Below are 26,892 nucleotides of genomic sequence, written 5' to 3'. Positions count from 1 at the left end.
GCAGGAGCTCAGAGATCCACTCGGTCAATTTACAAGGTAAACGCTGCACAATGGTATCACTTTTTACAATTCAGACACAAGGCAGTAATTAATATGATTAGCCTTTAGCTTGACTACATTATCAAACAGCTAATATTTTGTTGCTAATGTTACACAAACCATGTTCCCGTTCACGAGCCAGCTGTCTTCTAAAAATCAGTATCCTTAGGAACGCTTTGAACACCTTAGAACATCGTTGGTGAAAAGCATATTCATCATAACATAGTTATATACATCATTCACCCGCTATATTGCTAAATCTACACGATTTTTTGGGGTAGATTAAAATATACCAGGATATATTCTCTTGAGACTCCGCTGTTTTAGAGCGGTCATAGTTAATGCCCGCTAGCACTTTCACAAGGTAGTTTGTGATGTCAGAAACTGTCATTAGATCACTGCAGTTTAACACAGCAAATACTCAGCAATGGTGTTGACTTATGAATTTGCACATGGTTTGTTATAAAAACACCACATAGACATATAAACAAAATTAAAAACTTCATTTTCACCACAGGGGACTTTAAAGCTTAAACTGGAAAAACTTAGGCTACATGAAAATTAGAAATGTTGCCTTGGCAACTAACTGAAATAAAATAAGTTAAAGTACAAGCATTACTAATAATAAAACCGAAATAAAATAAATTAAAACTGAAAATGTAAAAATATAAACATATTCAAAATATTACTAAAAATTATAACATAAATAATTTTAAAATAACGCTGACTCATAAGACTCATTTGACACAGTGGAGCACTTGGAGCAGTACTAATTCTAATCCCTCTGTTTGTTCTCGTCTTTTCAATAATGGAACTTCAGTGATAATCCAGATACATTTCTGGTTTCTCCCGACGGTGAGGTCTTGTGCGAAGAATGATTACGAAAGTAGCAAATGAGTGGCGTGTGGCATACTGGCGTGTAATGGAAAACTCCAGACAGGGTTGCAAGCAGTGCAATGCGGCCCTATAGAACAATAACCTCCAGATGTCTGCTGCAGAGCTGCAGGCTGACTGATGCCCAAACGGGTTTCTTCTCAGCAGGGAGGGATGGGGAGCCAGCTGGCAGGGCTGGTTCTTCTGGAGCTACGGGAGCTCAGGGCAATCCAGGCAGCCATTTCACACACGCTGATTCCCGAATGCGCCCACACACACACACATGCATGCACGTATACATAGCAGCACATTCCCTACATCTGCCGTGCGCCGTCCCACAACACAACATGCTTGTTCTAGTTTATTCTTTCCTCACTGTCTCTTGTAATGGGTGCAGTGCTTGTTGCCCTACCAGAGGAATAAGCCTTTTCATTAGGCATGCTGTTGTAAGTCTGTGCCTTTCATTGGCGCCGCCATGCTATGGTGCATCAAACCAGCCTGGATCTTCCCATGCTGTTGGCTACACATTTGGAGGAATGCTTCTGTGGTGCCAGTGAGAGCTGATTGATAAATCAAGGTCTTTATCACAGCTCCCAATGTCCTGTTTTTCAGCAGGCATAAAAACGATAGAGATGGAGTGAGAGACAGATCGAGAAGATGAATACCCTGCATTAATCAACAGATCTGTGAGGCGAGAGATAAGGCGTGTCTCTGAATGCGTCCTCTCGAAGGTCACGTTGCTGACCGGACATGTGCCGTCTAGGGCCCTATGAAATTCGCATTCTGTTTAATTCTGGTTTAATTAAATTTTAAAGCATGTTTAATTCAGTTCACATTTATTTGTATAGCACTTTTCACAATACATATCTTTTCAAAGCAGCTTTACAGAAAATGAATGTGTCTACATTTCGATCTTTTATCAAAAGCGACTGTGTCCAAGTAATGTATTTCAGCAATGTACATATACAAATCTCGCAGTTAGCTAACAATGTTTTAAATTTAAGCCAGAAACAATGAGTTCTTAATTAAAAGTAATTCATTAGAATTCAACATAATGACTACAATATATAGAAGATTTAGCATTGGTGCATGTTGAGTTTGCGTCATGTCTATCAGTTGAATTTAATTGTTTATTAAAAATTTAACAATTATGATGAAGGGCCCTATTTTAACGATCAAAGTGCATGGCACAGGTGCTCGTGGGCATGTCTGAATACACTTTTGATAGTTTAATGACGGGAAAAAATTATGAGTCATGGGTGTGTTTTGGGCATAACATGCAATAAACCAATCAGAGTGCCATCTCCCATTCCCTTTAAAAGCCAGGTGCGTTTGCACTGTGGTGGATTGCTATTTACATGGCGGAACATAGACATCCTCAACCTGACAAGTCAGTTTAAATGTGTGTATTGCCACGATTGGTCCAATAATTTGCCAATTTAATTCGTCATTACTGCAAATAGGTAATTCTGATACATGCAATGACTATCCGTTATGACATGTAGGCATTTTTATCTTTATGTACACAATAGTAATCTTTTACATTGTAATCCTTTTATTTTTAATATTTGGCATGTTTGTGTGCTGCTGCCCTGTGTGTGTGTGTAACAAGCACAATCTACATATGTTGTGCGCCCACCTATAGGCACATATTACTAACGCTCCCTTTAAATAACAAAAAATAAATAAATACTGCACCATTGACTTTAGACCAGGTTTTAATTGACCAAAGGTGCAATCGTTTTCAGTTGCCTTAAAACAAAGACAATAGAATAACACAAGACATGTCACTCGTATTGTTTTGAATGGGAGAAAGTGTAACGCGCAATATGGCAGAATAAGTCCCGCCTTCTAAATAAGAGCCAATCGCCGAATGGTAAAGTCATCGCGTCACTTCAGCAGCCGTTAGAATCACGGGTTTCTATAGAAAGAGACGCGCATTTAGGTCTGCGCATGCGCATTAGCTTGATCCAGCCTGAAAAATACAGTTTTTTTGTCATGATTCGAGTGTTTAGAAACTAAATTTATGAGCCGGTTGTAGTTAGATTTCATTGGTGATTTAAAATATGAAATTTAATCGTAAGGTTGGCAAACAGTTTTGGAGAATTTGATGTTTCCCCATTCAAAAAGATTGCCCAGGATACCCGAGAGGCGTTTTAAAGATGGCCGCCGAGTGAAATGACTTGTCTTAAAGGGACTTTGCTTAAAATAGCAACGCACCTGAACACACCTCATTTTCAGATGAGCACGACTGCATTTGCTATATAAAAAATGTGGGCGCTGGACATAACTGCATGGGGCTGAAACTAGCAACAAAAAGAACAAAACAAAAAAAAAGACTTGCGTAGCGCCTGTATTGTGCCAGGTGTATGATAGGGCCCAAAATGTTTCATGTTGTCAGGAGTTATTTGTTGCCTATATAACTTTTTATCAGGATTTATAATTTAATATAAAGATTTACTGTTAAATGTGTGTATGTATATATATATATATATATATATACAGTACAGGGTGCGATTTGTAGGGGGGATGGGGGGGATTTCCCCCTTCTGGTCTATGTATCCCTGCCTCTGCTGAATTATTTTTATCCCCGGTGGGGATAGAAAAATATCCCCCCGGGTGATGCTACTCCACAAACTACCAACAGAGCATATAAAATACCAAAAATAAAAATCTTTTTTTAAAAACATCGCCAAGTAAAACGCTGCATTTATATAGAACTGTCTCATTACGACACAACAAACGGGACACTTTCCAACGTCTCAGCGCCAGGCGCCAGTCAAACGAGCGGAAAAGGTAGGCTACAGGTGAACAACAGTGAACTACGGTCAGAGGAGATGTTGTCAGGCTAGGTCGGTAAAACTCAGAAAAATTAACATGACTGTCCAATCAGCCGTTATACTGTGCTCATGGCGAGCAAATGCGCCGGCATTTAATTACTTTATTATAGCTTAAATAAAGCGCAAAAGAAACTACGAGCAATGACCGTCGTTGTTCTGTTGTAAGTTAAGTCATGAAATTACCAAACATGCGATTAAAGCTGCCTCAAAACTGTGCATGCATGTATTTGTTGACATGGTTTTAAAGCTATTGTTATTCAATTTGTTGGCCTTAAAACGTCTTAAAAATGCACATATGTACACCAGGGAAATCAAAATTTTCTCGGGGGAGCATGCCCCTGTACCCCCCTAGCAAACAACATTTTTTTTTTTTTTTTTTTTTACCAAAACAGTGATAATCAAATCATTTAAAATGCAATTAAACGAAAATGTAACAATTCCTTTTATTTTTTGGCAAAGAAAGTGCTGCACAACAGGTTTATTATTAAATGAGCAATATCACACTCGTAGCTGTGCGATATGGCTGTATATAAGCACAACTGTGATTCGGATTATGATGGTAATCATCAGTTTGAATGTCCACAGAGGAACGCAACATCTTTGTCTTTGTCATTTTAAAAGTTCTGACAGCGCTAAAACAACTTCCTTGTTCTGACTCACTCATAGAGAGTCTTTACCACCCTCTAATGGCGTAATAATATAACTTTCACTGATACTATTGACGGACCCTTTCTCAATACTAAATATGGCATGTTATTTATATAAAATAATATTTAAAAATAATATCTATTAAACAATGAACAACAATAGCCATTATAAAAGACATAAACACAAGCAAACAAAGCTCCAATATAGGATTTAAGTTAAATATAGCCTAAATATAAAGTTGTGGAATTTAATTTAATTTCCCCTTAACCCAAATCATTTTGCTAATAGATTTATAAGACCAAAGATTGTCTGTTTGATATACCCCATGTATTATGTTTTTAACCACTATCTACATAAGAGCCAGCGGCAAACACCTGAATGACTGGCCGAGATGAAACTGTTCTCTGCGGGTACATGAGCACTGAACGGCTGCTGATGGCCTGGGGCTCGCATCTGTGAAAGCGTCAAAACAAAAAGCAAAATATGCACTATGTTTATATATGAGTCACATATTTGAGGTCTAAATAACTATATTCACGCCTAAAAAAATATATATTTCGTGACATAACAACAGTAGTATTTATAAAAAATATGGTGGATTTGCTCAACCGCTATGACAGTCACCTCAAGGGGAGTGATATAAAACGGTACCAGTGCTGATACTGGGAGAATATCGCACGCCTCTCAACTAATCAGATTCGAGAACCAGAAAGAACTGTTGTATAAAATGAAATACAGAAGAAAAATTGTGTGATATTCCATGTTGTTGTTGTTATTCTTTTTATACACTGTATTATTACCGAATGCCATGATTCTATCCGCATTTTCAGCATCACCCATTGCTTCCCTAGGCGTCGGCACGTGCTGAACTGGCAATGAAGATGCAGGAGTTTCGAATGCTTTCTTATGATTTGCCTTTTGTCTGGGGGGATTATTTAGCCTTCACTGCTCAACTTGATTTCACCTCGATCTCTTTTTTCATTCTCCAACCTCTTCTTTCTCTATTTCACCCCCTTATGCACAGTAATTCCACCTGCCGCCTCCCGAAAGGTCTCGTTGCAGCTTCTCTCTCGTGCTGCAGCAGGTACCTGTGAGCTTCGTGGATGAGCAGAGCTGAGGCGGAAGTGATTTTATCAGCGCCTCACAGCTGCCCTCCTCACTCATTCACGGCTCCCTCCCTGCCACGACACAATCCCTCCATTTTCCGAGCCCCTGCAGCCAGAGCCATCAAGCTGTGAAAAATTAAAACAAAAGAGGGAAAAAATACAATATGTTTGCTCAGTTTTGCCTCACATCTGTTCGAGCTCTTCTGCCGACAAACCATGTTTGTGAGACATTGATAGGCTGACCTGCCTACGCATGCTTGAGTTGGCAGCCCCCGCCGGGGGACGCGAGACAGACCGAGAGAGAGAGAGAGAAGACTGGGTTTTTTTGCGAAAGTGCCTCTGCTCGAAAATGCAGTGCCACAGACGTCGAGGTGTCAGGGGAAGAAACAGCGACACAGGATTGCACGAAAAGCTGACAATTCAGAGATGAGCGCTAAAGACATTAAATGAACCGCAGGACAGTCCCCTTCCCCACACACACAGCCGGCTGCTGTGAAAAACGGTGGCTGTTTGATTGGTTGCTTCAGCCCTTTCCTTGGCCTTTGGATGAATCAAGTAAGGGTCAGCGGCAGCTCTAGTTTTTCTTGTCTAAATTATTGATGTGGTATTTCATCAATCTTTTTCATTGGGCACCCATGAGGAAATGTCATGGTATGCGTCACTGTGGTATTGCTGTGTTATAAGGGCTGGTTTACAGAGGCCTTGACGCGATTTGTCATTTTGATTGGTCGTTTTAGCAGAAACCCCACAGCTATGTTTACGATCCTGACTCGGGTCTCAGGTGTGCACATACCGTTCCACGACTGTTTCGTACCATTACCTCACAAATAATAAGTGATTAGTAGTAATTGGACAGGTATGTACACCTATTAAAAGTGTGTTTGTCTTTTCAAACCTTCTGTTGTACAGTCTAAAGTGCTCTTTTAAAACTCTGGAGACTTATATGAGTTCTCAGTTGTGATTTAACATTTTCTCAGTGTGTTTCCCGTTCCTTTCAAACAGTGCTGATATTTTGTCATGCCATTTCATTAGTTAGTTTTACTTGGACTAAAATTTGACTTTTAGTTGACAAAGGAGGTTTAATTTTGAATACTAAGTATTCAAATATTTATATTTAAGAAGATTAATAAACCCACCCAAACTAGCGATGTTATTGTAAATTAAAACTATTAAAAATTGTTTTTGTTAATTGAAATAAAGATAAAATAAAACAAAATATAAATATTAGAAATGTTTAATGTTTAAGTTTTAAATTGGTGTACAAAAATGACTAAAACTAAAGCTTTGCAAAAGCTAAAGAAATATTATAAAACAAAAATGTCAAGAACATAAAACAATAAAACTAAAATTAAAATGAAAACTAAAAAGAAAAAAAATTAAAACCAATTTAAAATAATACTAATAATATATTTTAAAGGGGTGGTTGATTATGATTTCACTTTTTTATTGTTGCTGTTTGAGCGTAAACAACATCTGCAAAGTTATGCCGCTTAAACCGTTCAATGCAAAGGGAGATATTTTCTGTTTAAGGACTACAACAAATGGCTGGAACTACAACGAGCTTCTTCCTGGGTTGGTGACATCACTAACCCTAAAATTTACATAAACCCTGCCCGTAACAAAGGGGTGAGGCCATGTTATTGCAATACAGTACATAACACAAATGCAATAGCATGTCAAAAAAGCAAGATGTCAACATAAGTTATAACCATAAATAAACTAAACTATACCTGATCTATCTTCATGCAGCATATATTTTCAGGCTCTGTAGGCATCTAACAACAGTTCCCACATGAGCGATTTACAGATTATCATGACAGAATATGCTAATCAATGACTTTAAGGTAGTTAACTCCACATCAGCTACATAAATGTATCCACTAACCATTCAGAAATGTCCTGTTGCATTCTACATGTTGTCACTTCTTCTTGAGTCTCTCCATCATTGTCCGACTCCAGTTTGAACATAAAAGGCTGAACAGTTTCTGACATTTTCAGTGAGTCTGAGGTAATTGGCGCTGCTAACATGAGCTCTTGAAACTCCACCCTCTATTTGAGAGCAGCATTCAAAGGGGCACATAAACAAACAGAGCGTTTTTGCTCACCCTCAAAAAGTGACACATTTAACATGCTATAAAAAAATGATCTGTGGGGTATTTTGAGCTAAAACTTCACATACACACTCGGGAGACATCAGAGACTTATTTTACATCTTGTAAAAGATGCATTATATGACCCCTTTAAAATAATGCTGACCCAAACACATTGTATATCAGATTATATCTGATATATAATCAGGTATATCACATATATACAAATAAACACCTGGAATAATAATAATAATGAAGCATCATTAAAAAATCCATCAGTAATTTTGTTGGAGATATTAAAGATTGTATTCATAAATTGATCAATTGAGTTTCTGACATTTGATTGTAGATCAGTTCTTGCATATTTTTTTTTTTTTATTATTATTTTGTTTTGTTTTTGTTATTGTTATTATTCTAATAAGAATCATCTGAGAAATTGAGAAAATGAATTCTGTCATTATGTATTCACCCTCATGTCATTCCAAATCTGTAGGAGTTTGTTCACCAAAGATATATATATATTTTTTTTTTTTTTGGTCTGTTCATACAATAAAAATCAATGAGTTTCAGTGTTGTTTTGAACCTCACAGATTTTCATGGTTCATAGTACTGAGAAAAACAATTCAAACATTTTCTTCAGAATATATTCTTTTGTCTCCGTTTCTCCATCTCTATGCTGTGCAAGAAAACCATTGAATCATCATGATGTTATTCATAGCATCAGCTTCTTTAAAGTTTCTTTTTAATGTACCTTCTATGTGTGTGAATTTGATGATCTGCTTCATATGGAGTGTACATATCTGTTCTCCACAGATTGCTGGGGATGGTATTTATGGCGGATCCTCCCACAACCACTATCAAAATCCCAGGCTCATTACGTTTCCACGACAACACCAGCGAGGCTCGTCCAATGGGCTGCGGCGACAGAAGCGAGACTGGGTCATTCCACCAATCAACGTGCCTGAAAACTCCAGAGGACCTTTCCCTCAAGTTCTTGTCAGGGTCAGTAACAGTTACAGCTCAATGCTTGCTTGTTATAAACAGCATGGAAGATTAGTCTGGTTTATTTTGATTAAACACACAAGACCCTAACGTATTCCGCCTACTTTGATATCTCCATAGCTTTTGCCACGATCATATGGAATGTTTTGACAGATGCTGTTCAGTTATTAGTAAAAACAGATATGATACTCAGCCATGAATGAAAAGACTCAAGATCTTGGCAAGCTGTGTCTTTCAGAACAGACAGTGCCACAACTCAAGTTTCACTGTGTCCCTTCGAGACATAAAAGAACAAGCCTCTCTCAAGTCTCCTCACAGAAGCTTTTACTCAGGCTTTGCTCTTCTGAAACACAGAGCTTTCCTCGCCACATCTCTTGAACCGCAGAGAAACCTAAGAGGTTAAAAAGCAGTATCACAGGTGAACATTTTCAAGAGGCTTCTTTCAGACAGCTCTTCTGCGTCTGCTGCTGAGAGCCCTTCTAAGGTAAGAAGAGGACTTGTGCTCCCTCTCTGAGTCAAGGGTTGATGAGGAAAGGGCTCGGAGGTAGATTGACACAGGGTATCAATATATCTCATCCATCTAATGCTTCTACAAAGCCTTTCCTTAAGTTTCTCCAGCATGAGATGAGAAATGAGATTTGCAGGATCTTTTGAATCATATCTATAGGGTTCACTGCAAGGTTACATAATGTACGACCCTGAGTTTGGCGGCACTCAGAATTGAACGAATAACTTCTTTTAAATTCCAATTCAGTTTCTAAATTTGAAATGAATTTGAATGAAAAATAAAAAGAAATTCATATAGAGTAGCTGTAATTTCTAACTTAGAATGTCAAAGTTTAAGACAAACTATTTGAATTTGTTGGAAAAACATGGGAAAAAAAGTTTTAAAAAGTTTGAAGGTTATAAACATAGATAGATAGATAGATAGATAGATAGATAGATAGATAGATAGATAGATAGATAGATAGATAGATAGATAGATAGATAGATAGATAGATAGATAGATAGATAGATAGATAGATAGATAGATAGATAGATAGATAGATAGATAGATAGATAGATAGATAGATAGATAGAAAAAAGTAAGATTATTCTGTACCGAAATAATTATAAAAAAGACTATATATTCTTTTCAGCTCTCTTTTCAGTTCTTTACATAGAGAATTCTGAATTTTGATGCTTGTATTTCATGTCGAATATCTTTTATGCATTTCTGAATAGTTTCCATAATGTAGAAGTCTTGTAGTACCAAGGACATGATGTAACACTGAAGACTTTGAATTACACCCATACATTACATGTTGTTTTAAAATGTTGAAACCCAATCCTTGAATTTCAAAAAAACAGTAATATATGAAAAGTTTTAATGCACAATTGTGTAAAATTGAATATCTACAAGGCTATTTTGTTAACTGTAGTCAGTAGCTAACTTTTGATTTGCAGTATGGTGCCAGATAGCTATACTAATTATGGTGGTATGAAAAGAGAAAGTGAGAATGGTGGAATATAGAGATTTTGAGTCATTATCTTGCATTATTTAATGCCATTATTGACCAATCAGAATTGAGTATTTAAGAGAACAGTGTAAGAAGACTATATTGGATGATTCTAGGATGGTATGGCTGCAGGTACTCCAAATGTTGAAGAGGATGTGTTCTCATGTAGAGTTTTTATAGAAACCAGCACAAAAAAAAAGCACCCACCTCTGCGGTACTTTGAGGTGTGTTATCCATGCCTGGGCTCCTCTGGGGTTCTACAAGCTTAAGTTTGTGTTATCTGTCATTCAGGCTCCAGTCTGGCCTTAGCATTCTGTGGACTGTCTTCATAAACTCCCTCACGGCCACTTGTACCTCAGATTACACCAATGGATTACTACAATCTCTTTCCACCAATGCACACGCAGACACATGGACATCCCTTTAAACCACCCATATGGAAAGATTAGAAAACCTGGGAAAAAGCGTGGAATACATTTGAGGAGTTTTGATAACCCTTCTCACCTCTAGCCTTAAATTTCTCTAAAGTTTGGCTTTAGAGACCTGGGTCTGTGGGTGTGTGGTGCTGGCATGTTCTGTAAGGCTTTACTTTTATTGGATATTTTCAGGCCAGGAAAGATTTCCTGCTGCAGCCAATACTTGGCAGATTATTCTGTACCAAATTATTCCATAATTATGGAAAATCTATATATGGCTTCTTTTCAGCTCTCTTTTCAGTTATTTACATAGAGAATACTGAATTTTGATGCTTATATTCAATGTCGAAAAACCTATCTTTTATGCATATCTGAACAGTTTCTATAATGTAGAAGAAGTCTTGTAGTACCAAGGACATGATGTAACACACAAGACTTTGAATTACACCCATACATTTGCATGTTGTTTTAAAACGTTGAAACCCAATGCTTGAAATTCACATCTGAGCACATTTCACTCAACACAGCCTAGCCTGACCCATTTTTTAGCTCTCAAAATTTGTGCTCACAGAATTAATCAATACACTTTTTAGATCTGATAGGTGTAATTATAAAACACATTGTACTGTTTTATCAAAAATGCATAGAAAAACAAAAAGCTCACAGGAAGAGATTGTATGTATATATATATATAAAAAAAAGAATATAAATAATCCCACAACTTCAAGGTTGAAAACTTCTGCTATTACCTCCGTAACACAATTGTCATTTCTCTGCCTATTGTCTTGAGAGGCACAGCACCGAAAGGCAACAGTGTGTTTCATTGGCATTAATAAAAGCAAAGCAGCATTTATTCTTGTTTACATTTTCTACATCCCCAATTACCTACGAAATTCGAATTCCAATAAACAATACATCCCCACAATACACGCACACAAAATGAAAGCGGTGAATTCTTAATTTACTGACTAGCTCGAATCAATTTCCATTCTCCCATATCGGTCCATTAGCTCCGAGGGGAGATAGGAAAGCTCAGTGCACCTGGCCAGCTCTAGTATTCACATTGTCTGTGTCCTATTATTTGGTGAGCAGCATCGAGGCTTTGTCGTCGCATGGATGATTTACAGAACGAACTGCAAAGGGGTATGTGCGCTAATGCCGCTAATGGCTGCTTCCACCTGACAATGGTGCTCGATGATACCTGGACCTGGGATCCAAGAAAAGAAACAAAAAGGGATTTTTTGCGGCATAAAACCTGGAGATGTTTGCAACATTACTCTAACCTGCTTGTTTTTAGTACCTTAAGAATAAATAAAGTAATGATGTTGTTAGGACTAAAGAAAGAGCAGTGGGAACAGTTTATGTTTAGAAGATCACGGATTTTAGGAATATTTCTCCCAGAAATGAAAATTCTGTCATCATTTACTTGACCTTATGTAACCTTTCTATTACAGAACACTGAACGAGAAATTTTGAAGAGAAATTTCCATGCAGTTACAATGAACTGGAACTGAAGCTTTTTAAAAAAAAACTGAACTGATCCTGAAAACCGAACAGAACTGATTCAGTGATTTGGTTCCAGTGGTTAACGGCTCACTCGAGGTCAAGATTATTAGTGACAAAGGATTCAAATGTTGCTTTCAGAAGTCATATGAGCCACTTTTATAATAACGTTTATGGTGCTTTTGCTTCCTTTTCGAAATCTCCAGTCTCATCCAGGTTTGGAACAATATAAGAGTAAATAAATGTAGAGAAAATTTTCATTTTGAAGGGAACTGTTCCTTTTAAGCTGAGAGAACAAAGACTTGGCCAACGTTTATGCAGTTTTGTCATATTGACAATCTAAATAGTTTTGCGTCAAACTCTTTGGGCATACCAATGAAAGACAGAAGTTTAGATTTTCTGTTTTGACTGGAGTCAAGATATCTGAGGGCGATCACCCACACAAAGGAGACATCAAGCTCTGATCTAAGTTGCTTGCTATGTGATTACACATCTCTACCTCAAGCAAAAAATCCAGTGTGGTAGAAGCGTAATTAGATCTCATGGAATACTCCTTGAATAAAACTGGCAGTCATACATAGCCTATAGCATTACAGCTAGTGTAAGTGTCCTGGTGGGGCTCTTCTATTACCGCCTAACTTAATCAGAGGCAGTAAAAGCATGGGTCAGAGGGTAACATATTCACTTGAGTAGAGAGTCTGAATGATCGTTATTTCTCGCACTGGCCTTGAATAACTGTGCCGTTAAATAGGCAAGACATATAGTAGCCTACTTGTAATGTGAAACTTAGCTCAAGTGTTAGAAAGTTCACTTGCTGAGTACCGAACTTACTTGAATGTGGGCCCACACGATTTCGGCTTCAAGAACTTGCACTAAATGGCTTAATGCAGTGGCCTGCTAGCATGTATGTGGGTGTACGTGATGTTAGCTTTGAAAGTTTTTTAAATATTGTAATGAGAATGTTGTGAACTGATCGTTTTTATTACAGTAAGAAGGTATTGTGTTCATTTAGCCTGTGAGAAAGTTGCACTGCCGAATGCTTGTCGCTGACCTCCCTCATGTCTCCGCTACCCACTTAATCCTCATTTTTGTATGCAATATGTTTATACATGTTAGAGGTTTCTAGCATGGCCTGTTCTTTACATGTGTGAACACTTTAATGTCTTTACAGAAGCATATTTATAATCGGACACCTGTTTGTTTGAAGGGCTATATACATTCATGCTATATCTGCTGCATTATGCCGTATGTATGCTGTGTGCAGTATGCTCATTTTCTGCATGCACACATTCAGTACCTAGATGGCCCAAAATCATTCACCAAAATGAGCAGTGTACCACAGATCACAATGCTGTATCCCATAATGGATGAACCGGAAGTAAAAGTTGCTTACTCATTATTTGATCGGAATTCCATTAATTATGGCATTTTTGTACAAAATTGGTTTAAAAATTCTAAATATTTTTTTTCCCCCACACTTAACCAGACACCACTGCATATACTTAACCATAGACCTTATGTAGCCCCGCCCCTTCTTAGCCCTGCGCTCGTTGTGTTCTGTCTTCCAGTTTGTATTTCCACAGCATGAAGGTAAGATCTGAATGGACCACTCATTTTAAAATCTTCTTGCAGTTTCAGTGTAGCTTCAAAGGGCTCTACACAATCCCAGCAGAGGAATAAGGGTCTTATCTAGCAAAACGATCTGTCATTTTCTAAAAAACATACAAATTTTAACCACAAATGCTCATCTTGCACTAGCTCTGCAATGCTCCAGTCTTCAGTGTCACATGATCCTACAGAAATCATTCTAATATGCTGATTTGCTGCTCAAGAAAACAGTTGTGGTGCTTAATAATTTTGTGGGAACCGACTGTTTGATGAATAGAAAGTTCAAAGGAACAGCATTTATTTGAAATAGAAATCTTTCTGTAACATTATAAATTTAATAAATTTGATACTTTTGATCAATTTAATGCATCATAATCTTACTGACCCCAAACTTTTAAATGGTAGTGTATACACTTTGGAGTGTAAACAGTAGTATGTCACTCCGAACATATCCTTAGCCCTTATCAGAGGGTTTGTAGCGAAAACACTTATTTTGTGGCTGGAAAAGCTATAAATTTCACCCAAGAGATTCTAGAAGCCATTTGGAGTCTTATAATGCTAAACTAACACCCCATTAACCAGTGACATCATTATGATAGCCATGATTCGCTCCATCCCCCTTATTAAGTCCCTCTCTCATCTGCATCTCTGGCTCCTTCTTTATTCTCTATCCCTTCCTGCCTCACCAGTGCGCCTGACATTTCTCCCTGCATCCATTCTTCATGCTATGTGTGTGTGTGTTTATAAGAGCATGGAGTGGAGAGTGAGAGTGAAAAGATGGGCGAGGTGGATGGCTGCGACTAGCACAGTAGAAAAAGTGCAGAAGCAGCACAACGGCATCTCTCCTTCTCCTGCAGACGTGTAGAGGTTGTCTTTCTAATTACCCAGCCCCCCCTTTCACGCCGCTGCCCCACCTCTTAGCTTGTACCCAGGGATTTGTCCATTGTGCTTTTCTATAGACACAGCGTGATTGGACTGAAAGCAGTCATTAGCCTGTGCCACTGTCTCTGGGGTCCTTGCGCTTTTATAGAGGGAGAGAAAAAGAGAGTCTTATGCCTGGAGAATACAGTGGGACTCTACTAGGGAATACATAAAGGCTCTATTTGTACTCCTCACCCATTGTGCTGACTTTGGGAAATTAATGTCATTGTTGATATGTGGAAAAACTCCCATAATTCCATGAGTATCCAGCTATTCAGCGGCTAACTATTTTAATTGCAAAGCTAATGCTGTAATTGCATTTGTGATTCAATTCTTAGTACCCATTAATATTCATTTTCTTCCTAATTATCTCATTTCAACACCATTCCATTCCCCTCCTTACGGATGGGAAAAGAGCTTGGCCCGCTATTGCGGAGCGTGTGTGAATACGGTTAATGACGTTTCAGTCTGTAGAGTTCTATTCAAATGCTTTGACGCATAACTTGATGACTGTCTTATTGAGTTCTCAGCATTAATAAGCCTTTAAGGCACATGGAGTGTCTCCAGGAAGCAGGGGCGCAACTATCCAGTGTTAGAGGGGTATGCAGCAAAAAATTTTGGCGCCCCACCCCCACTTCTAAATAAATAAGTGTGCTGGACATCATCATGTATGGGTTTAAAATGTTTATTTTAAAGTATATCAGACAGCCACTGTAAGCCTACCATAATTATATGGTATATATGTACACATATATATGTTAAAAAAAAAAAAAAACTATTTCTTTCCATGATAAACCAGCCTTATTGCATAAGTAATGTTTTCCAGCTTCTAGTCATTATTATTGTGCATGCTACCTTATATTTACCAGTTGTCATTTTACTTTAATAAAATTGAGATGTGTCAAGAATGGGATTGGTACCAAAGGGTTTAACCAAAATCTAAATGTAGATATCAGCAACATTATTTTGCAGTAAGTTAGTAAACACTTGTCAGTCAACATTAATATTTGCAAGCCTCCAAGTTTGGTAGCAAATATATGCATAATTTCCACGGTAAACCAGAGATATTAAAGTTGTTTTCCAGATTCTTGTCATTTATTGTACATGCTAAGTTACCTTATATTTTTCAGTTTTCACCTCAGCAACCTCGGTTTTGCATATTCTAAGCTAGCTACATATTCTGTCTGCTACATTCCCAGTGTTAGCAAACGCTAGCTAGTCTGTTAACATGGATAACGTATTTGCAAGCCTCCAAGCATAGACGTCACATTTTAAATCCTACCTGTTGCCTTTCACCATCATCTCCTTTTCCCTCTTTCTTTTTCTATTTTTAGCCCCCGATAGCTTTTTTGCTTTATTCATCTTTTTCGAGTTTCAATTAACGTTACAACTCACTAACGTTACTGCTGCTCACTCAGCGCTGCGCCCCGCCCACTCGCGATATTACCCTTCTATGTCTAAATTCTATGATGGAATCTTATGAGGGCACCGGCGCCTACTCTAGCCTGTTAGTCCTCTAAAATTTATATTACCTTTTTTTATATATAACTTTTATATAAATTTATATAACTTTTATTATTAAAAAAAAAAAATAAAATAACCACTTTGGCGCCCCCATGGTGCAGCGCCCCAATGCGCCGCATATAGCGCATACCCACTTTTTGCGCCACTGCCAGGAAGTATTTGGACATATACAGTATATCCCAGCTATCTTTAACCAACTGGTCGCAAGCAGACTATCCATCTATTAAATATGGAGATATATGAAGAATTCAGATGCAAAAGCCTCTAAGTGCCATCTGAAATTTTCTTACAAAATGAGCATTTTTATCAAGCTTGTATGCTTATGTTCAGTTATTTCACTTTAATGGCAATGAAAAGGACTTATTAATTGCCATTAAAGTCAAATTACTGAACCTAAACATACGAGCTTGATAAAAATGTTCATTTTAGAAGAAAATTTCAGACGGCACTTAGAGGCTTTTGCATCTGAAGTGAAAATGAAAATTCTGTCATTAATTATTCACTCTCATGTCGTTCCACACCCGTAAGACCTTTGTTCAACTTCGGAACATTATTAAATGATAAATTATAATCATAAATTAAAATTATATTTTTGATAAAATCCAATGGCTCAGTGAGGCCTCCATTGACAGCAAGATAATTAACACTTTCAGATGCCCAGAAAACTACAGTTCATGATTCAACCTTAATGTTATGAAGAGACGAGAATTTTCTGAGCCAAAAACAACAAAATAACGATGAACTGTTTTAAATATGTCTTTACTAGCTTTCTGGGCACTGAAAGTGTTAATTATCTTGCTGTCAATGGCCTCACCGAGTCATCAGATTTTATCAAGAATATCTTAATTTGAGCTCCAAAGATGAACGAAGGTCTTATGGGTGTGGAACGACATGAGGTTGAGTAATTAATGACAGAATTTTCATTTTCGAATGAACTAACCCTTTAAGTGTCCAAATACTGCTTTATGTTTAGTAAGCAGATGATACGACAAAACATTTCAACATGTTCAGATTATATGTTATTTTATTCTTTTATTTACTGTCATTGAAATAGGAGAACATACAGTATAACCTCGCAAAAGCAACAGGCTCCACCTTTTTTTTTTCTCTGTCTGTGCCGTCTTCTGACGTTATTATTTTTTTATTTGTCTACATCATGCAGTTATTGGCGCACTCCACTCTTCATCTCCTGTTCGTCTTCCTCTGAGAATGCAGTGGTGAATTCATGCAATTTGATTTGGGCTGTATCTGTGCAGATGGCTGTCTCTCTTCATCCTTCTCCGTTCCTCTCGTCTTTTCACTCAGATGGTTATTCTCTCTTCTGCACTGTCGCTCCCTTTCCCTTTCTTTCTCTCTCTATGTCTCAAAATAAAAACAACTTTCAGGGGAGACAGAGAAATCGATCACGTTGACAAAAGATCCGCATGACTGCAGCCCTGGCGATGTGGCTCATCTTTCAGTCTTTCTCTTTATTCTCCTCGTGATAAACTCCTGATATCGGTTGGCTCTATGATTACGTCCTGTATTCAGTCTGAGCAGCTTCCCTAGTGTGTATAATCAGCATAGCTTTCCAATTTCTGTCCTTACACATGCTGTAAATACCTTCATTTTATACTTAATCAGTGTCAGGGAATTTTTCCCCATACCTACAGCACATGGAACATGGACAGTTTTCTTTAAATTACACTTTGTATTATCTGATAGCTCGAAGTCACATGAGGTTACGATTACAAAACTCACCTTTATAGGTACAGCCAGCGCTGTTGGAATTAAGGCCGGGCCATTAATCTCACTATAGGACCTGAGGAATTACAGTCAAATGAGGCAGAGCTTTCAAGAGTCAAATAATACGTGTTTCAGTACATTGGAATAGAGCCGGTTTAAATTTCGAATATCAGTCTGGCTGAATCACCCCCTCATGTTCCATTGCCACCTCATTTATATAGATGGAACTCCTCTTCATGCTGTCCATACCCAGATAGACAAAGCAAGAGGCAGGGAGACAAAAGAAAAAAGTAGGGAAGAACAAAATCCATATTTCAAACTCCTGCTCTATATTCCTTTCCAATTCAGGCTAGGATCCATGATAAAGTAGCCTGTGTGGAACAGACAGTTTCGTCTGTTTCTAATGGGATTTAAGAGTAAGAGTATTTGACTGACTCCAGCTTTCACTTGAGAAATATTAAACCTGAGCATCCGGAACTCAATCTTAAAGACGTCATACGTGACTTCTTTTTTCATGCATATTCCATTTTGTCTTCATGTAGTCCGTAAGCAGGCTGAATCCGTGTGCATAGAACTCTGAAGATTGCCATATAATAACAATAAGTTCAATAAATTCACAAACCTTTGTGCATTGCCCGCACCTTGCATGTTTGTTTATTAAGTAATTTGGCTAATTATGATTTCAGCTATAATAGTGTACACTGTATATATATATATATATATATATTATATATATATATATTTTTTTTTTTTGACGATACAACATGGACAGTACCCTCAAAAGGACACTTGTGCACCTTATCTACACCTAAAGGGGTCATATTAGTATCTTTATGGTAGCTTACATATCAGTACCAATTAGAACTTAAGGTAGTGACATGCACGTAGATATTTTACATGATAGTACATTAAGGGTGCATATTGATACCTAAAGTGTTCATTTTATTATTAATAAGTATTTAAAGTGCAATAATGTTAGTACATATTCATATTATTACATTAAGTCTACATTTTAGTACTTGTACAAAAAAGGAACATTTTAGTACTAATTACTACTAAAGGTACTACCTATATTAGTATTAGTACACATATTAGTACCTAAAATGTGCTAATATTAGTGCTTCAGGTACTAATATGCAAATACATATACATATTAGTACCTTAAAAGGGATAGTTCACCCAAAAATGAAAATTTGATGTTTATCTGCTTACCCCCAGCGCATCCAAGATGCAGGTGACTTTGTTTCTTCAGTAGAACACAAATGATGATTTTTAACTCCAACCATTGCAGTCTGTCAGTCTTATAATGCGAGTGAATGGGAACACAATCAATAAGAGTTGAAAAAACGTGCATAGACAAATCCAAATTAAACTCTGCAGCTCGTGAACACACATTGATGTTTTCTTAAGACACAAACCGATCGGTTTGTGCAAGAAACCAAACAGTATTTATATCATTTTTTACCTCTAATACACCACTATGTCCAACTGCGTTCAGCACTCGCTTAGTGAGGTCTGATCGCGCTCTGACAACGGCAGTGATGTCTAGCACTCATTGAAGTATAAGCACGAGACTGAAAAAAATGATATAAATACTGTTTGGTTTCTCACAGAAACCGATTGTTTCGTGTCTTAGGACATCAATGTGTCGTCACGAGCCGCAGGGTTTAATTTTGAATTTGTCTATGCAAGTTTTTTGGACTTATTGATTGTGTTCCCATTCATTCCCATTATTTGACTGACAGACCGCAACGGTTGGAGTTAAAAATCATCATTTGTGTTCTACTGAAGTCACCTACATCTTGGATATGCTAGGGGTAAGCAGATAAACATCAAATTTTCATTTTTGGGTGAACTATCCCTTTAAGGTAGCTAAAAGGTACATATTAGTACATAATATATAATAAATAATAACACCTAAAGGGTACTTTTTAGTACTAATTACATAATAGATAAATATTAGCACCTAAAGTGTATTTTACTACTAATTAGTACATAAGGTACAAATATATAAGTACAAATTCATATTAGTACAGGTACATAATAATACCTAAAGTGTACATTTTAGTTCTAAAGGTACTAATATGCTGCCTTTAGGAAGAGATAAGGTATAAAACTAAAGTGTACCTTTTCTGACAGTATAGAACACACAGCACTATTTAACACATTTTTGTTCATCTTCAGATTTTCAGTTTCCTTCAAAATAAGTGTAGAAAATGCAAAAATATGTTCCCTGTGAACTTACCCATGAATAAAAGTTCAAAATAAAAGCTACCTTTATATTTTAATTTGTGAGTGATGAATTCCAGATGTATTGTAGTTACTAATGTTACCAGATAACATAAAAAAAAAACCATTTGTTTTCTTCTTCTCTAGTCCGCTCTCAGCTTGAATGGCTCATCTCCACATTTGAATTTGTCCATCATCGACACAGAATCTCCATCACGCCTGACAGGGCTTTGAGGAGATGCACCATCTAGAATCAAAATGTGACAGAACGCCTTGAGAACAGTGAGACAGCTTGTTGGGTTATCACCTTGATGTTAAACATAAGAAACTATGTTATGATTCTGAGAGGTATAAAACTGACAGAAGTAGACTGCTGTCAAATTTACGAAGAGAGGAACCGTTTGATTGACACTTTTAGAAGCGATGTACTCATGGGCGGTGCTATGGAGGGGCTAGCAGGTGCTTCAGCACCCCCAAGAAAGACCACCCCCAAAAATTTTTTCAGCAATTATATACAGGTTGTGTGTTATATTTAATAAATAAGTTGATAATAAAAGAAACAAATGAAATAACATAAAAACATTTGACTTCTTGTGCCAAGAGATGCCCCTGACTAAAGATTTTTCTAGTAGTTATTCATTTAGGCCATTAATCGTTTAGTCTCACGTTTATATTAAATAAATTAATATAATAATAGCCTACTAAACCATTCTTTTATAACCTATCTTTGCGCTCAAGCTCGAGTATAAATCTTGCTGCAAAGCGCCGGCAAAAGTAATTATTATGAATGTGTTGGGGGGAAAAACGCTATTTAAAACATATTTAAACTATAGTGATTTCTTAGTCACACTGTCACATTTGATTTTAACGATAAAATATTGTAAAAACGCTACAGAAAAAAAATGTAAATAGGTTAACAGTAAAGGTGATGATACACGGGACAACTCTGTGAGCAATGTTGCCAAGCAACGTTGCTTGGGCACTTTCCCACTGAGAATGAGCAACAAATATATATCTGGATACGTTATATCGGTCATGGGCAATTTTTTGAGATCCTCCAATCAGAATGTTAGTAGCCGATCACGTGATTGGTTCGGAGATTTCAGAAAAAAAATGCAAACAAGATGGCGGCTTCTCAGCGGCAGTGGAGCGGAGAAAAGGGGTGTGAACTTATATCTTTTTACGCTAGTAAGTTGTCATGCGTCAACCCAAAACAGGGAATTTACCTCATATATTGCTTAAAATAGCAACAACTGTCCAATGTAATGCATGTAAACTGTAATTAAGCCATCGAATGTTTTCAGTTAAATACTAAAAAGACAGGCCCCATTTAACGTCTGTAGTAGCTTAGGCTGTAGGGCGTATGGCACATGAATGTAGCTTTTGATGCGATTGACGCGGGTTCGAATCCGCCTTTTGCCGAACTCGCTCTTCTCCCTTTTCCTATCAAAAATCAGATCGGAAAAGCATTTATTTTTTATTAAAATGAAGAAAACATTTGAAAAGTTGAAATAAAGTGCCTAACAAGTGTTTATAATAAAGTATTTATTGGGTTGGCAATAGATTTGCTCCTCTCTGATTAGTTGCTGCCAACTGTCCATTGCCCTAATTAGTTGCCCTGTGTCTCATCAGGTTGCCCGTTGATGGCAACATTGCTCAAAAAGTTGCCCCGTGAATCATCACCTTAAGTTTGCGTACTATATACAGGGAAAACTGTAAAAGCTCTAACCAGATATTTTATGTAATTTTCACAGTAAAATGCTGTAAATTTTACAATTTTTAGAAGTAAAAAAGAACAAATCAATGTATAATTTACAGTCAAAAACTGTAAACTGATATTCCCACAATTCCCTGTGTGACACTCCACATTTGAAAGTATTTTGTTTAAATAATCATGTTTCTTAATAGTTTTTGTTATCAGTTATGTACATTAGGGGTTTTATGTTACATCTTCTGATGTTTAATGAATGTTTATTGCATGTAAGTGTTGTGGGTTACCATGATGGTGTTTTGCGTTTGCGTGAATGACTCTGTACACCTTCTTTATATCAGTATATACTTTAGCTCATTGAAAATTACAGTTTTATACAGTAAAAGTTTTTCTGTATTTTTTACAAAATTATTCTGGCAACCACAGCTGCCAAAATTATTTAGTAAATTTTTTTTTTTTTTTTTTTACAGTGCAGTGTTGGCTGCAAACATGAAGTTGCCGATGCTGAAAAAAAAAAAAAGATTGCACGTGCCCCTCTTACCTATTTCCACACTCCTCCGCATAAACACTAATTTACTTTTTGGAGTATATAAAGATGTGTTTATTGATTTGTACACACTCTCTATTTTTGAGAGATCTGTGACTTGTCTCTAACATTTGAAGACATATAAGCAACTGTGGGCATGTCCGAAATAGCAACTTGGTACATTTGGCCATCATTCACAGAGAGCAAAGTCTGGTTTGAGACTTTAAATAGCAAGTAAATATATCCCAGTGCCTTTTTTCCATTGACTGAAATTCCGAAATGCTTGTTCAGTGAACGTATGCCTATTTAAAAAAAATATATAAATAAAAAAAATTAGGAACTTACTAATCTAGGCTTGTTTCATTTCATAAAAAAAAAATATATTATATATATATATATATATATATATTTAAATTGTGCTGAATCAAATAATCATGTAATAAAATGTTAAAAATTGAGTGGGTGAGTTTTCTTCATATTTATTGTATTATTCATACACTGTAAAAAAATATCCCAGTAAAATGTACGGTAAAAAAACGGCAGCTGTGGTTGCCAGAACTTTACCATAAAAATACAGTAGCAACGTAAAAAAAAATAAAAATAACGTATTTCATTAACTGATATAATGTTAATTTACCAACCTAATGAAGTACTAATATCTGTTTTGTACCTTTATAATACACTGACAGTCACCAAACACAGTGGTGATAAGAGTCACATGATGAATCAAAGTTCATCACAACCAGATTTTCCACAAGCTGATAAGGACAACACTAACATATAGAAGGTGCACAGTGTCTTTCACACACACACTAAACACCATCATGGTAACATGCATGAAATTATAAAAATGCAATAAACATTAATTTAACAACATTAGATGTATAAAACCCTAATGTACATAACTGATTAGAAAAAATGAGAAAAACTAAGAAGAAACAGTTATTTCAACGAAAATATATCAAATGTGTCACACAGGGAATTGTGGGAATGTCAATTTACGTTTTTTCACTGTAAATTTTACAATGAATTGTTATTTTTCACTTCCAAAATCTACGAATTTAACGGTATTTTACCGTAAAATTACATTAAATGTACCGTTAGATCTATTACGGTTATTCACCGTATACATTAGTACGGAAACTTTCTGTAAACCAATTAACAGTTTTTCACCACAGCATTTTTACAGTCTTTTACTGTTAAAATCATGATAATTTTTTACAAAAAAAATTTGCTCATATTTACAAGTAATTGCCCAGCTCCCCTGACAATGATCTAGCACCCCCTCAGCACCTGCGTTCAAAATTCTCTGGCGCCGCCCCTGGATGTACTTGTAGGGTAATTTATTTCAAGCGACCAGGTTTTGGTCACATATTTCTGGATGTAGAGAGGTTTATTGTTTATTACTTTAAACCTTGGCCTTAAAGCATATGACTAATCTTCTAAATGTGCACGACTATTTCCTAAAGCATCTTGAATGGTCTGCCAAAGCAATAAGTTTCAACCGTTACACTAAACATTTTTCAGCCGCTCTTTCTTTTCTCAATAAGTCCTGTTCTTTGGCTTCTCACAGTTTCTTTTTTGGTGCCTTGCTCATCCTTTAGCATGCTGGCAGGTAGATGATTCATCTTGGTGAATAGTATTCATCTGTCTAGGGAATGTTGGAAGGAAGACAATGAAACTAAACAGCAGCCCTGGTCTCCGTATAGTCGGGCAAGGGCTTGTATTATTGAGTGTGATGGTTGTAGCACAATATGTAATCAGAGAGCCTTCCTAAAGACACACGTACACCCACAAATGCATTTACGCACAGTTGAATAGCAGAACACTTTGTAGTTAACTACTTTGTAAGAACTTTAACTAGAGTTGCAAGCTCTCTGCTGCAAAGGTTACACGAGTGCTGCCACAAATGAAACCCTAATATAAGGTGTGTGGTAGAAAATAGCAGCACTAAAGGACACTAAAAGACAAATTCGACCGGCTTGACTGCAGTGAGACTACCGGAACACAGTGCTTTAGTTATCGAAGCAGCCTGTAGGAAGCTCGAGGTGGCCTGTAGGTTGGAGAACAGTGCCTGACTGAACACTCATCAGACTGCACCCGTTGACCAGCTCATCAACCACCTCACAAAGCTCTTGACTCTCATAGCCTGCTTGAATGCCTCAGGTTCTCATAGGAAGAGCAGACAGTGCCAATAAGAAGTCGTAAAATGAGAGTGCAATACTATAAAATCAAGAAAAAAAGCCATTACTGATGGGCAAGAAATAAAAGAGGGCCATCAAGACACTTTAGTTGAGTCCAGAGAGAAACTTACTTTTTGAGCTTCAGTCGTGCATTTCAATGAACTCCAAGAAGGTTTTTTGTTTAGTTTTTTTCTTTTTAGCTGATTTGATTTGGTTGTTTGTTGTTTTTTTTATTTTCACTCTCTCTTAATTTGAGTTTTCATACTTTGCTGGTTGCACATGTGAATAACTTCAGATAACTTGAAATTAATAGTACATTTGTTATTCAAACGTTGTCTGTTTCATTATGCTGAATCCCAAAATGAAAAACGGCAATGCAGAGAAAAGCTAATGAAGGATTCAGTCTCTGATGTAAAAAGAGCATTACGCTGTATTTTGAACATTCCCTGCACGTCATGAGGTTCCTCTCAACTGAAATGCCACTAGCAACTCTGCAGTAACGGGTTCGACTCCCTGGGAGCATACACTGATTAAAATATACCTTGAATGTCTCAGTTTGTTGCTTTGCATTAACATGTTTTCTATTTGTTACAGTTAATATTTTGATGATCAGTTGTTACACTAAGCTTAATTAAGTAGTTAAACTACAGCATGCTATTCTTTTGAAAAAGCACACCAAAGACTACTAACAAAAAGTAGCTTCAGCTTCACTTAAATATTAAACATTTCAATGTTATAATTTAAGCACATGCACATGTGGGCACATTGAGGGTTTTTGAATGAATGACAGGGTTCCTGCACAGTTTGACCATGACTTTTTCTAATCATTTGTGAATACTGAAGGAGGGTTTTTAAAAAATCATTTTATAGCACTTGCACTTACAGAGACCAATTTCTGCTCTAGTCTATTCAATATGAAATACTTTAGAACAGACTAACTTGTAAAAGTACTACTCAATGTGGAAGTTCCCTTGACTTGTCTGTGACTTTTTCTGATTTTCATTTTTTAATGACTTTTCTCTGTTCTGTGTGATGTTTTCTAGGCTGGCATGTTTTTGTGCGCTACAGTATATATATATATATATATATATATATTATATATTATATATATATATGTGATTACAACTAGAAAAAATATACCTACTGTATTTTATATAACTGAGTTGAAAAGTAGTGATGAACAGCATCATTTAACTTTTGCTGCTATAATAATACAATACAATAAAAGTTGCTATAATAAAGAACTACTTTATTTCTCTAACTTTTGTTATTTTAGTTTAAAGGCACAATATGTTTGGATTAAAATATCCAAAAAACACTAAAACAATGTTATATATTTTGTTGACTTGTGTACTTTATGCCAAATGTTTTCAACAATGTTTAAATTCAGAGAAATCAGCAATTTTAACCCGTTTAAATGGCCCATGTTATTGCGTCATCTGTCAGTGACGTCATATCCACGTTACCCTTCACTTCTGTAGCATGGAAACACCAAAGACTTTTTATATATTTAAGCTTTAATATATTATATGTCTTATTAGTCAAGCAGCTGTTTGGGTACCTTTATCAACAGAAAACTAATCATTATTATATAGTTTGTTAGTCTTAAAGGGATAGTTCACCCAAAAATGAAAATTTTATGTTTATCTGCTTACCACAATGTCCAACTGCGTTCAGCATTAGTGAGGTCTGATCGCGTTCTGACAACGGCAGTGATGTCTCACGCTTATACTTCAATGAGTGCTAGACATCAGACCTCACTAAGCAAATGCATGAACGCAGTTGGACATAGAGGTGTTTTAAAAGGTAAAAAATATTATAAATACTGTTCGGTTTCTTGCACAAACCGATCGTTTAATGTCTTAGGACATCAACGTGTCGTCACGAGCCGCAGGGTTTCATTTGGATTTGTCTATGCAAGTTTTTTCGACTCTTATTGATAGAGTTCCCATTCACTCCCATTATTTGACTGACAGACAGCAACGGTTGGAGTTAAAAATCATCATTTGTGTTCTACTGAAGAAACAAAGTCACCATCTTGGATGCGCTGGGGGTAAGCAGATAAACATCAAATTTTCATTTTTGGGTGAACTATCCCTTTAAGCCCCGTTCACACCGCTAGCGACTTTGTCGCGGTATGTCGCTAGTTTCTGTATGGAGTCCTAGTTCCTAGTCCTGTCGCTCTAATGTTATTGGTAGACTGCACATCTGGCCATATCTAAAGAAAATGTAATCATAGGTGATATATAAAACTAAGATATCATTCTAATATGACTAGGTATTAGGCTTAAAAGAATTAAAAGTAACATTATGCTTTTGGAGAGTGTTGTGAATAAACCACAGCAGTGCTCAATGCATTAAATCATTAACTAATTAACTCACTCATACTGTCAAAAATTACTAACATCATTCGAATTTGACATTTTCTTGTCCTTAACAATCATCATAG

The 26,892-nt window shown here is 36.6% G+C and overlaps 1 protein-coding gene across 2 annotated transcripts in view; it reads left to right on the top strand.

Annotated features, from left to right (window-relative positions):
- Positions 1–26,892, top strand: part of cdh4 (cadherin 4, type 1, R-cadherin (retinal)) — a 283,006-nt gene that overhangs the window by 191,792 nt on the left and 64,322 nt on the right. For both annotated transcript variants that reach the window (XM_067388245.1, XM_067388244.1), the window contains exon 5: positions 8,410–8,598. In XM_067388245.1, the coding sequence (XP_067244346.1) occupies positions 8,410–8,598 (189 nt within the window). The remainder of the gene's footprint in view (positions 1–8,409; positions 8,599–26,892) is intronic.

This window comes from Chanodichthys erythropterus, chromosome 6 (assembly GCF_024489055.1).
Source record: "Chanodichthys erythropterus isolate Z2021 chromosome 6, ASM2448905v1, whole genome shotgun sequence".
Classification (NCBI taxonomy): Eukaryota; Metazoa; Chordata; class Actinopteri; order Cypriniformes; family Xenocyprididae; genus Chanodichthys; species Chanodichthys erythropterus.
The sequence above is the reverse complement of the archived record's forward strand: the minus strand, read 5'-3'. Positions and strand labels throughout refer to the sequence as shown.